This window comes from Schistocerca gregaria, chromosome 7 (assembly GCF_023897955.1).
Source record: "Schistocerca gregaria isolate iqSchGreg1 chromosome 7, iqSchGreg1.2, whole genome shotgun sequence".
In the NCBI taxonomy this organism is placed as follows: domain Eukaryota; kingdom Metazoa; phylum Arthropoda; class Insecta; order Orthoptera; family Acrididae; genus Schistocerca; species Schistocerca gregaria.
Window position 1 is genome coordinate 464,999,886 of NC_064926.1, and position 13,591 is coordinate 465,013,476.

The 13,591-nt window shown below is 37.1% G+C and overlaps 1 protein-coding gene across 2 annotated transcripts in view; it reads left to right on the forward strand.

Annotated features, from left to right (window-relative positions):
• Positions 1-10,471, forward strand: part of LOC126281487 (periodic tryptophan protein 2 homolog) — a 93,053-nt gene extending 82,582 nt beyond the window's left edge. For both annotated transcript variants that reach the window (XM_049980486.1, XM_049980487.1), the window contains 4 exons: positions 6,703-6,846; positions 6,935-7,009; positions 7,145-7,376; positions 10,320-10,471. In XM_049980486.1, coding sequence (XP_049836443.1) covers positions 6,703-6,846; positions 6,935-7,009; positions 7,145-7,376; positions 10,320-10,434 — 566 coding nt within the window. In that variant the 3' untranslated portion in view covers positions 10,435-10,471. The remainder of the gene's footprint in view (positions 1-6,702; positions 6,847-6,934; positions 7,010-7,144; positions 7,377-10,319) is intronic.
• Positions 10,472-13,591: the final 3,120 nt, after the last annotated feature.

A 13,591-nucleotide genomic window follows, 5' to 3' on the forward strand; every position in this document is an offset into this window, starting at 1 on the left:
GTGTACATTGAAGCCCCTATTTTACATTTTCATGCAGTCCAGACTTAGAAAACGCAAAATTGAGGAAAATGCAGAATCAAGAACAACATTAAAGACCCCAAGATACAAGCAAAGACATATGGGATTGGCATATATAATTAAAAATTGTAATCCTCTCCAATATATTGTATAAAAACTGCACAAGTGAAGGAAATTAAATGTACTTTATAATGTTTATACAGTTATTTGTGGTAATGAATTTCATCAGTTATTAAAAAATCACAGGTGTGTACACAAGATAAAACTCATCAAAAAATTGAATACAAGGTAACAGAGCTATTTTTCCGAGATTCTACGACCACAAATTATACGTCAGAACACACGTTTTTGAGATATCTTTCCGTTGTGGTTACCCAGAAAAAAGCTAAAATTGATGAACATGGTGAGTTGAAATTAAAACTGTGAAGCACGGTGAAAGGTGTCAGCATCTAGCATATCGGCTTGTGCATTTTCTGTCCCTCATTGAGGGAAATAGAGACACGAAAAAATGAGTTTACTTCTGTAATTGACATTAGAGCTTATTAGAAGTCAGCTCAGTGAATTTCTGTACACTGTGTAAAATTTAAATTTAAAAGAAGGCTCAAACACTACAGTTCCACTTCGTACCTTCTATCACTGATGCCAGTCTTTGTGATCTACAGTGCAAAGTGTATATGCTAGTAGTGTATGTAGTTGGCAGTTGTATCATGTCAGATTTGAATGCCAAAGTCTTTAAAATGTGTTTTTGCAAAACCGTTCTTCTATTTCTGTATGACATCTCTGCCATAGCACATGATCTGCACAAAAAGTATATTTTCAGCACTTCAAAAAATGCTTTCACCCCTACCTGCACTCCTATCATCGAAGGGCCACTCCCTCTCTCCACATATCCAGCACGCGAGTTCATTTTATATGTGTTAGTTTGGTGTGGTGGCTTTACTTGGTGTTGGGTGACATAACATGTTGCCAGCCAATAAGAGCTCACTAGCCAGAAATAACCAGCATTTTCTTGGTTCTTACTGATCATATTCTTCAAGACACAGTGTTTGAATTTAAAATGTTTACTATTTATATTGTTGTTGAATGGCATATATTGGGTGCAAGGGCTGAGAGTCTTGCCTGTCTGGCCTGCTGACAGGGCATACATATTGTGCACCTGGCTGCCAGACAGCGGACTCAGTTTTGTTTTCAACCGCTGCAGGCTAAGGCAGGGAATGTTCCACTGTCAGCTAATCGTATGTTCCAGCATGTTTAGAAGCACTCTTCAATAATAAGATTTATAAAATCACTATCACAATTAAGTCACAGTGGCGGCAGTTTTTGATAACCACAAAAGAGGACTTCAGAAGTAACCCACCAATTTCTGTTGGGTGTCTTAGGAAAATAAGAACTTTCTTCGTATTTGCTATTGAAAAGTTCTGTAACTGGAGATTTACATTATCAATATATTTGCCTGTAACCTAGCATAATTTTATTAAATACATTTTAAGATTTATAGTTTTATAAATGAGCAGTTCCTAGCGAAGATGCCCAAAACTTGGACAAACAATTCTTACTCTAATCATAAATAATAATTATTGAAATTCAAAAACAAATTGTCTCATATAGCCTGGCACAGAATTAAAAAAGGAAAATTTTGGTATAGCTCCTTCTGCAATAAGCCTATTGCCTTATTTGTAATTAAAGCCTGAACTTGATTCTTCGTAATAAAATATTCAACAGTAATATTCTTGTAGCACAACTCTACGCTAGCACAAGAAAAGTTCAGTTAATGAAAGGACTAAGTCACAATTCTCAAACATGATTGACTTTCTTACAGTATAACTCTCTGAGCAAGTTTCATTCCTCAGTACTTACTAAAAAAAATATACATAAAGAATCATTGCGCTTCCGGACTTGATGTTAAGCAAGGGTAGACAAACATCAGCTCATTTAGCATTAAACTTTTAGGCAAGCTATTAAAATAAAAATATATTTTACCAAGCAGTAATATTTAAATAACCGCTACCAAAGCAATCAGAATCCAATAAGGCTGGTACTTCAACTAGAAAAATGACTAGGCCAGAATACAAACTTTGGTCTTACTCTAAGCCAGCATCTACCCATGATCTCACAATTAAAAAAAAAAATCCAAAGTTTCCCATAAAAACATTACTCTAATTAAATATAGAAATCTCTAAAACTATTAGAGTTGACTGCTGCAATAGTTCAACACAGGATCATTCAACAAACTCATGGTTTTAAAATTAAGCCACCACTCACACAACTACAAATGCATCAAGAGATAACGGTTATAATTGGAGGCGTATACTTAAAGCAGGATTACACAGCTTTCCTTTCATTACACATGAACTGCCGCTCTTGGTACGAACACTTTTACTCTCCAGCAACAATCTTAAATGGAAACCCCCATTTTTTATTGCAGATTCTGATTCTCCATAAAAAGTAATAGTTTTGTCTGAAACATTTTTTAAAACTATTGACAGGTGGCGCTGAAACCAAGAAAAATTAAAATTGGGAAAGAACTCCAATTTACTTAAAATGATCCGAGAATGATGCATCAAATTAATACATAATGTGCACCAATTCTTTAATTATGCCAATTTTTTTTTTTTTTAAATGTGTCCTACCCACCACAGTTTTTGATAAAGGGAGGTGGAATGGTATTAAAATCTCATTAGGGAACTCTTCACAATTGCATGACTCACCTGACTGTGGCGCTACTGTGGCTAAACTGCAAACTATGGCTCAGTGTAAAGGTTGGTGCAATGCAATCAGACATCACTCCACTTTCAGATTGTGAACTGTAAACATCAACTGACAAAAGTAAATTATTCTTTAGTGAAACATGGCTCACTATCCTCCTACAGAGATTGTTGATATGATGTTAATTTTAGGTGAATTCCATAACAACTACAGTGCAGCTGCACAATTGTATGCGGATCATTTCCCAAACAGACTACATCCAAGCGAAAACATTATTCGAAATTGCACTCAACGAGCTCGAAATAGATACATGCACCATCCACCTAGTCATCACGAATACAATGAAAGTGGTGCTCATACCCTTACTGTTCTTGCTTGTGTTCAACTGGATCCCAAAATGAGTTGTCATGTGATTCAGAGACAAACTGGAATACTGAAATCAACTGTTTTGAGGATTTCGAAGGCACATAAATATCATGCGTATCATATCACACTGACACAGGCATTGACGGCGAAAGATATGCAAATACGCATGCATTTCTGCCACTGGGCCTTGGAAATGATAAGAGGTGACAATGATTTTTTTAGATATGTTCGCTGATGAAGCCACATTAAAAAACAGTAGCTCATTAAATTGTCATGATTGTCATTATTTGTCCCCTGTCAATCCACATTGGCACAGACCCATTGACAATCAACACAAATGGTCATTAATGATCTGGAGTGGAATTTTAAATGGTTACTTGATAGTTACAACTTCTCCGTGATGATTTGTTGGAGCTAATGAAAGATGTTGATTTAGAAACTAGGCAACGAATGTTGTTCCAACAGGATGGAGCCAGCTCCCCATTATGCTAAAAATGTGTGGAAGGTTTAAATTTACAGTACCCTGGTCGGTGGATGGGACGCGGTGGACCAATTCAGTGTCCTCCATGTTCACCAGACCTAACATCTGATTTTTTTCTTGTGGGGCAATTGAAAAAATATTGTTTATGACAAGCAGCCCACAACCCAAAATGATATGGTGCAATGCATTCGAACAGGGTGCGCAGCCATACCCATGGGATGTGCTGCTCAAAACTGTGGACAACTTTCGCAGATGGTTGACTTTATGCATTGAAGCAAATGGGGATAATTTTGAACAATTTCATTAATTAAGCACCCCAGCATGTGAGAGGCAAGGGGACTCACACTAATGAAGCACCCCATAGGAACACCATTCTATTACATCCATGTTGTTGGTCCTGGGTAATGCTAAAAGTAGGATACAGTACATTTTGTACAAAAATAGCTTAATTTGGCGTAACGAAAGAATTGGTGCTAATTTTTTTATAGATTTGATACGTCTTTCTTGGATAATTCTATATAAATCGGAGTACTTCCCCAATTTTACTTCTTTCTCAATTTTGGTGCCACCTGTCAATGGTTAAAAAATGTTTCAGACAAAACTTGATTACTTTTTATGGAGAATCTGAATCTGCAATAAAAAAATGGGTGTTTCCATTTAAGATTTAAAAGTTGCCCCACCCCACCCAAGGGGGCAAGTCGCATGTAGTATCATTTGATGTCCCCCTTTTGAGCCTACGAACTTTTCTTACCCACTATTTTTACCCGATATATAGTTTTAGAGATGATCTCATCCAAAACTTCAGATGGACCACCCTGTAGCAAACTTTATGCTTGTTTTCTCTTTTCATGTGTCATATTCCATCCAATTGACTTTTGCGGTTTCCTGTCTTCATTTTTGACACAGGTTTTGGACTGCCACTGTTGGAGTTAAAAACCTTACCCATATTTTTATTCTTTTCACCTCTTTCTTTTTTTTTTTTTGAAACATACAGACTTAATTAATTACCCTTAAGTTTCCTTTGTGTGTGATATTTTTCAAAACATCCCACCATGCAGAGAGCAATATCACACTTTTTGCATCTTACACCTGTCATTTTTTTGCTGTGAATTAGCAGTACATACTACAAGCGTCTCTGGAGAATTTCCATTGCTCCTGAGGAATCCTGGACAATGCCATTCTTTATTTTGCAGTTGAAATAGTGTTTCTTGTTTTGGTGTCCTTAGGATCTCAGCTTTACTTGTTTATTGATGAAATTTATCAAGCAACTAGTGGATTAGTTCAAGGTGGAATGTTTGCCAGTGGTGTGTTCTGTTTATTTTTTATTTCAAAAATTGTTTTTTCTTTCAGCACACACCAAGTTAGTCAAATGGAAGAACACCGTCTTGTACCATTTCAATGTCTTTAGGATGCACTGTACATCATGTCTGTCTTACCAACAGTAGCCATTCACGTATTGTAGCTCACTACGCAAGTAGTTTTCGATTGGTTTGGCCTGTGGTCCATTTATGGTTGAAACCATAGAGACTTCTTTGTTGTCCATCCATTTTAGAACCAACAATGTTCCACGGAACTTGAATTGTATTTTCCTCTTTTTCAATGTGTCAGGCAGTGGTGGTAAATGTTTCCTGTTTATGCATACTATACCAATGGCATTGGTACATTTCTCATGGAGCCATAGAAATAATTCAGGGCTTGGATACCAATTGTCTAAGCAAATGGTATCACCTTTGTTAAGGTATATCAGTAACAAACTCATAAATACATCACCTGATTTCCCCCAGCCAGAATTTATGGATTCTATTTCCACTGCAGCATTGTTGTAGACACTATAATCTAGAATTAATTACTGTGTATGTCATAGAATGAAAATTTTAATACCAAACTGGCTACATTTCTTCATACTTAAATTTTCAAAAGGAACTATGGCCTAAAGGAATTTTTTTTCTTGTGTGCTCTGCATTGAGCCCTATTTTCACAAGAATATCTTGAGATGTGGCCAAATTGTCACTAATGTGCAATAAATGCAGATTCGGTTTGTACCAGTCCCAGGACATTTAAGTGTGAATAAATGAGTGTTTGAAGCAAAGAATCTATTGATCAATATTACTTCACTTCTAACTTTTTAGTTCTTAGCACAAATAGGGAACATGCCAAGAAGCAATAAAATTCTGCGGGTTGTATATACTTCCATCATGCTAACCTGCTACGTACTGTCGTCCTTTTTTATATTCTTTTTATTTATTTAGGTAAGAAATATGTAGTAATTATGTGTTAAGTAGCCTGTGCAGTTGTGCAAAGCCACTGTGCCAAGGTGGTGCAGCGGTTAGCAAATCTACCTATTGAGCAGGAGACTCGGGTTCAAATCCCAGCCTTGGAACAAATTTTCATTTGTCACTTCAGTCTGCGTATATACATTGTAGATATTTGAGACTTGAAAAGGTCACTGGAGCCATATAGTTTCATTTGAACTGAAATTTACCTCGTTTGCTGTAGGTTTCCCCGTTACCTTTGCAAGATTTCTGAATTCTTCTCGCAGTGCTAAAGCGTGCTTCTGTGCACATCAGTGTTCATCAGAAAGATGAGGGAGCAAGTCTTTATTTTTGCTTTCCTGCTCACATTATTCAGTGGCACTATTAATTATTTTTGTTGTGCTGCTCCTACTGGCCTAGGCTGATGGGTGGAAAGTGTATCAATGATGGGCCAGTAACTGCTTCATCACTCATGAGTAGCTGTATTAACTTATGACAACACAACTTGGCACAAAAATCACTTCACAGTGAGTGAGCTGAAGTCAACTGATTTCTGCCAATTCACAATTAGGTAGATCTTGTTTTTCTCTTTGTGAACAAATTGTATAATGACCAAAGTATGTTCCTGAAATCATGACAATTTCTGTCGCAGGACTGTAGCATCAGTAAAGAGATGTGTGCACATACTGTACACCAACTGTTCTGAAGCTGCACCTAGAATTTGGTGTGGCCAGCAGCTCGAGTATAGTATTTTGCTCACATTTTGCGCTAAATTTTGTGATTGTCACATGAATGATGGTATTCACAGTAGCAGGTCACTTCACTTTTCCACCTTCCTTTATCTACTGAAAAGTGTGTATTAAATATATTTTTGTTAAGGTGAAGCATGGGCTGCAGCAACTACAGAAGGTCTTCTTGTGTATGCACTAGACACAGCACTGGTGTTTGATCCCTATCAATTAGATGTTGATATAACACCTTCTACTGTTCGAGAAAAATTGTATGACCAGGAATTTTCTGAAGGTATGTGGCTTTTGTGTTTGTTAACTATATGGTTTTTGTAATTGCGTGTGGAGATTATTTTAATATTTTATTATCCTGTTTTCTTCAGCTTTAATGATGGCACTGAAACTGAATGAAAAAGACTTAATTAAGGAAGTGACTGAAAGCATTCCAACAGATTATGGTAAGTCTGAATTAATTCATATAGCAACATAATAGTATGCATTTTTATCTCCTTTTGGTCATAAGAAAGGGATGTGTTACAATTAGTGAAATTCTTCCATTTCTTAAAAATAAATGTGTTGTTTTTACTTTACAGTTAACCTGGCTGTTCAGTCTCTTCCTTTGCCATATGTTGAGAAGATGTTGAAATTCTTGGCTGAAATGGTAGAGTCATCAAGGCATTTGGAGTTCTATTTAATTTGGGTCCAAACCTTGCTGACTCTGCATGGGCAAAAACTGCAGAATCCTTCATCACATTCCACAATCAGAAGTTTTCTTATCAGACTGCAGAAAAACTTAAATAAAAAGTACCAGGACCTCATGAAAATGTAAGTATTATTGACAGTTTAAGTAATGCAACCGAATACAATTTTGTTTTTAAAGAAAGTCCAGCAGACTGTAACAAAGTGTGTACATTGCAGGATAACTGGGAAATCTGGGGAAAACCAGGGAACGTTTTCACCTGGGCAAAAAACTGAGAAAAGCTTGGAAATTTTTGCAGAATTCTAGGAATTTTTTTATTATTTTAGTCTTCGGTTAAAACAAATAATTTTACTTTAGCCCACTAGTGCAGAATAATAATACAAAAAAATGTGCCATTTACAACAACAAAGCAGTTCAGACACTAGCATCTACCAGCAGCAAAATGTGTAAAAGGCTTTAGGGTGAAGACTATGCAATACTTCATAACAATAAACTGCTTTTGATGAGGGTGACATCAGAGCTGTTAACAATTTTAAGTTTGTTTGAGCAGTTGCCAACAGGTGCATGCACAGAGTTGAAGTTGTGTATGAGCAGCACCTTATCATACTTCTGGCAGCTTGTAGTGTGGCTGTTAGCTGTATGAGCAGTAGTAGTAAGCAGCCAGATTCAACCTGGAAAATTTTCTGGTGTGCGCAAGCTGTCAGGTTTTTACATGGCCAGAGCAGTCTGTGTTGTGGTGGTGGGGCATATGACCCAGTTTTATGGTTCTTGATTTTGGTGTTTTCTCTTTGTTTTCATCTCCCGCATCAAATGAAAGCAAAACAAATTTCTGTGGCTGAGAGCTATTAAGTTAATTAAAATACATTTGCATTATTATGCAAGACTAAAATATCTTATTAGATTAGTTTCTGTTTTTTTATTTTATTTTATTTCCACACTATTAGCAATTGAGCATTAATCAGCGTGCGGAACAGTGAAGTTATTTTTGTTGGTTTGCTTAAGAAATCTGGTTTTTATTAATCTTTGCCACAGAGAGAGTCAATTTATTTGAAATGAAGTGTTTCATTACATTCTGTTGGCTAGTTTCAATTGATTGTTGAATTTCAGGTACACATTTCAATCTTCTGACGCATATATGATGGCATTATGCCATAATAAAAAAACCAAACATGAGATAATACTACTGGAACTCAAAGAAAATTAGCAACCTGAAAACCACACTGAAAACTTAATACCCAGTAGGAGCCTGTTTCAATGTGAATTGGACATACAAATGTGCATGGAAGTCAAATTATGCATTTTAGTATGGTTTTCGAAATTCTGATTTATTAATGCTATATACGAGTGCTGTGTTTTCTCCCCCCCCCCCCCCCCTCCCCCAAACCTCCGATAGATTTTAAATAAAAGACAATTTCATAGAAAACAATTATTTTGTTAACAAAAAAGTTTTGTACACTTAGGTTACGTTTCAACATAAACACCGAAAAGATTGAGACATGCATCGTACCTGTCGACAATTTTTGCAATACCCTCTTCAAAAAATGTTGATGCCAATGATGCAAATGAGCAAAGACATTGTTTTGAACATCTTCATTAGCTTGACAGTGCTGCCCTCCTAGCCATATCTTCAGTTCAGGGAAAAGGTGAAAGTCGCTGGGTGCCAGGTCAGGACTGTATGGTAGATGATCGAAAATGTTCCATTGAAATTGTTTGAGTCGTGTGAGAACAAGTGTTGCCATGGATCAACACAATTCCTGATTTCAATTGCAAATTTGGTCACGTAAAACAAACAAAGAGGAATGCACTGAAGATTTAGTTAGGAGGGCAGCACTTTCAAACCAACAAAGATCTTCAGAACAATGTCAATGCTCATTTGCAATCATTGGTGGCAACATTTTTTGAAGAAGGTATTGCAAAGCTTGTTCAGAGGTATGATAATCATCGAAAAGATTGAGACATTTATGTTGAAAAGTGTACAAAACTTTTGGTAATAAAATAATTGTTTTCTATCAACTGGGCTTTTATTTAAAGCCTATTGGAGGTTGATAAAAAAAGAAAAAAAGCCCTCGTAGTTATGAATATAATTGTTCACGTGAAGATGATTAAGCAGGTAAATTTGGTCAGTAGTAGTAGTAAATAAAATGTTTTGTTTCAGTGTACTGACAGCTTTAGCAGAATTTTACAAATCTGCCTTCTGTGAAACAAAAGGCTTTTTTGATCAGAAGATGTGTTCCAACACATGTCTGGTACCTTCTCTAGGCTTCAGGTTTCTTAATTTGTGTTTTTTACTTCTAAAATGTAGAGAATTCCATTCTTGGCTAAATCATAGCCTGGAGCACACCATGTTTTGTCATTGTAACTCCACACATGGCTTTATATTTATTCCTAGACTAGAATATAAACTGCCAGCTGTACAGTTTCTGGGCTTAACAGATAATGAACTTATTGTCCTTAGCATTAGTGTATGCATGAGATTCTACACACCCACACACCCACCCACCCCTCTTCCTCAAGAAATTTGCATTCCTTGTTACTTACAGTGATGTGTGGATGTGAACCTGATGAGAAATGCTACATAACAGTATCGCAGAATAAAAATAAAATAATCTGACGTGAAACACATCACTGATTATTTTATGTATGGATATCCAGTTTTTATAGCTTGAGACCATGAATAATTCATTTTAGTACTTGTTCAGTTGTAACTGCTATAGGTTACAATTCTAATTTGAAAGTGTTTAAATACTGTGTGTGTGTGTGTGTGTGTGTGTGTGAGAGAGAGAGAGAGAGAGAGAGAGAGAGAGATCTTATTGTAAGAGGTGAAAATATTCTCTAAGTCTTCATTGCAATTCTTAAGAAATGTTTTAAAGGTGTTACTAACAACAACAATAATACTACTGCCTAGAAAGAAGTGTTTTTTTTTTTTTTCCCAGGGTACAGTTGTTCGCATTGAGCATAGAATCTCTTAGTAGTTACCCCATGTTTACTACTTTCCTCTCAGAGTACACTGTAATGTAAAACTAACATGTAAGCATAGTTATTAAACTAGCTTTTTTCTTCATTTCTAGATGTGACTTCAACAAGTATACCATTAGAGTGCTGCAGAATGTAGCAGAACACCGAGAGAAGGCCGCCTTAGCACTAGAAACACTTTCTGTAAATGATAATCTGATGTCTGAGTAAATTTATTAATTTTTAATAAAAATTATATTGAAACATGTTTGTACATATTTGCCGTATATGTAAAGTTTCCAAGAGTGCTACATTACCAATTCTATGTAACATTACACAATTGTACTTTGTGTGTGCCACACTTGTTTACTTTTAATAATTCAATATCCAACTGTCAATCAGTAGATCGAAAAAACAAGATTCTACACTATATTGATAAATCCACTTTGGAGGCAATTTCAAGTATGTTGCTAAACAAATCCAAGACATTTCAATTGCTGTTATTCCTTGTGTAAAACACATGAAAGTCAGTGTAACAGACTGATGTGTAGCCCACAAGCAGTTGCCTGGGTTGCTGGATTTGGTGAGGGGGTATTTCTTCTGTTAATTACTTACTGTAAGACTGCGTGGGAGTATGGGTTATAGATTTAATTTTGTTTAATGCTTTACTTGGTTTACTGTGACTAAAAGGAAAATATCTCTGCTTGGGAAGGGCACCCAATTGCTAAACTCTGTGTGTGGGTTTTTCATGAAGTCAAATATGCCATGCACAGAGGTAGTTCTGACATGGTTTGAGTGCCACGGGGTCGACAGAGCTACATTCTATGGCTGCAACAGGCAGTCGGTGTCTTGAGACAAGCACAGCCTCCAAGAACTCAAGTGTACTGCCATCTAGATATCTCAGTGAAAGACTGTTCCACCAGCATCAGGTGATGCTACAGGCCTCATCGGCTCTGCATTGTGCTGGAGAGTCTCAGTTGCTTTCTGTCTCTTGTTGCATCTCGTATCTGGATGTCACTTGGTATTGGCTCCCACATATTCAGCGAGAAACCTGGAATGACGTCTGCTAAGCTGCATCACCGTATTACTAAGGTATCAGGGTGATGCATGACATCAGCATCCCTGTAGCTAACCACAGCAAACAAAGAGCCTACACCTGGCCCCGGTCGGAGAAAGGATCTGTTTCACTCGATGACAGTTCGGTGTTAATGCCAGAGAGCACTTAACTCTTCACCTACAGGCTTCCTCTATAGAGTCCAGATTCATGGGAATGGATTGACAGTCACCTGAGCCCAGTCAGAACAAGAAATAAACCGAGAGACAAATTACCAAGTTTTCTTAATTTCCAGTTACGTTCTTGCAAGAAGATGCCAGTTACGTTCTTGCAAGAAGATGCAGTGACAGCAGTACTGGAGATAGCACGAAGTTCAGCCCTAACACATACACCACTTCCAGCTGCTGAAATTGAGTGCTGTTGGAGTACCAAGTGATACCGTAGAGGAAATTAATCAGGAAATCTGCCCAATTTTCACCAAGAAGCAACAACTCGAAAGCATTTTGTGCCCTTGAAGTAGATCAAAAAATTGTTGTCCTTCTGGACAATCCAGTATACCAGAAAATAGCAGCAGATCCAATCAAGAAAGTGTCACAAAGCAATTTCATCCTGTTAAAGAACAGGACACTCAATGATTAGATCGCCAAATCACTGCGCCGGTGTGCTGCTGTACCACCTAACACTGTATGGCCTACCAATGACCCTCAAGAATGGCATGAGACCAATAGTGAGTAACACTGGGGCAGCAAAATATCCCCTGGTGAAGCATCTGGCTTATCTGTTGATCCCTCACATCATCAAATGTTCACATCACATAAATCTCTGGTGATTTCATTGGTTGGCGGCAGGAGTCTGACATTGTGATCAGCTTTGATGTCGTCCCACGTTTCACTCTGTTCCTCTTGGAAGACTACATAAAATTAATCAATGTGAAATTCAGCACTAACCAGACAGCTTTTTAGACTCCTCACATTGACCTATTCTATTTTAATTGGACGATACTATCAGCACACAGCCCTTCTTTCCACTTGTAGCAAATTTATTTGTGGAGTACTTAAAGGACAGAGCACTGGAAACTGATGAACTAAATCCTGTGTTTCTTTTAGTATGTCAACAATACTGTCGTCATCTGGCCACACTGGTCCAAGAAACTACAGAAATTCTTAAACATCTGAATTTCATCCATGAAAACAGAAAATTTCTTTTACTCAACATCCTAGTTCAGTGCTGGTCTGATGACTCACTTGCCCCCAGTGTATACTGTAAGCCAATGACTCCATGCCTCCAGTTGTGTCCATCCCTTGCAGAATGCTCAGCATGAGTACCATACTCCATTTCACCCAAAGAAAGTTGATGGCAGAGCTGTGACGCCTGGAATCCGTCTTCCTCCAGAATGAATATAGCAGTCAACAGATTCAAATGGCCCTATGACACAAAAGCACCAAGAACAACACAGAGTGTGGAAAAACAGAAGAAGACAATAATAATACTGCTTTTATACTCTTTGCTGACAATGTATCATCAAAAATTAGAAGACTACAGCAGACATAACACCAGGAACCCCTCCAAATGCCATTTTCTTTGGCTGCTTTTATCTCATCAGTTACCCGATTTTATAATGAAAAATGGATTTGAACACGTTGACAGCCAAGACGTCACTGCAGCAGAGCCTCACAGCTGACACTGTGACCTGGCATGAAACATCCATCACTTTGCATGTGGCAGTCATCGTGTCAATGCTGCGCATCATCGGGAGTAATTTTTAAAAAATGTTCTATGGATACTTACATAAAAAGTCAAAATATCGTAGGATTTATAAATATTTACAGGAACTGGTTTCTATTCTCTCCAGCGTAAGTATGTAATTTTGGCAAACATACCATTGTGTTGATAATCTCAAAAAATTAATATTTTGTGAAATATGCTGTTGCCAAATCCAAAAATACAAATGAGGATCATGATATATAAATGTAAGACAGAAAGTAAAAAAGGATCTCTCGTTGAAAATTTTGGATTATTGTAATTTTTATGTCCAGAGAGAGAGAAAACGATTATTAAACTTACATTTTATTACCATTGTTTAACTGTATACAGGGTGTTACAAAAAGGTACGGCCAAACTTTCAGGAAAAGATTCCTCAGACACAAAGAAAGTAAATATGTTACGTGGACATGTGTCCTGAAACGCTTACTTTCCATGTTAGAGCTCATTTTATTACTTCTCTTCAAATCACATTAGTTATGGAATGGAAACACACAGCAACCGAACATACCAGCGTGACTTCAAACACTTTGTTACCGGAAATGTCCAAAATGTCCTCTGTTAGCGAGGATG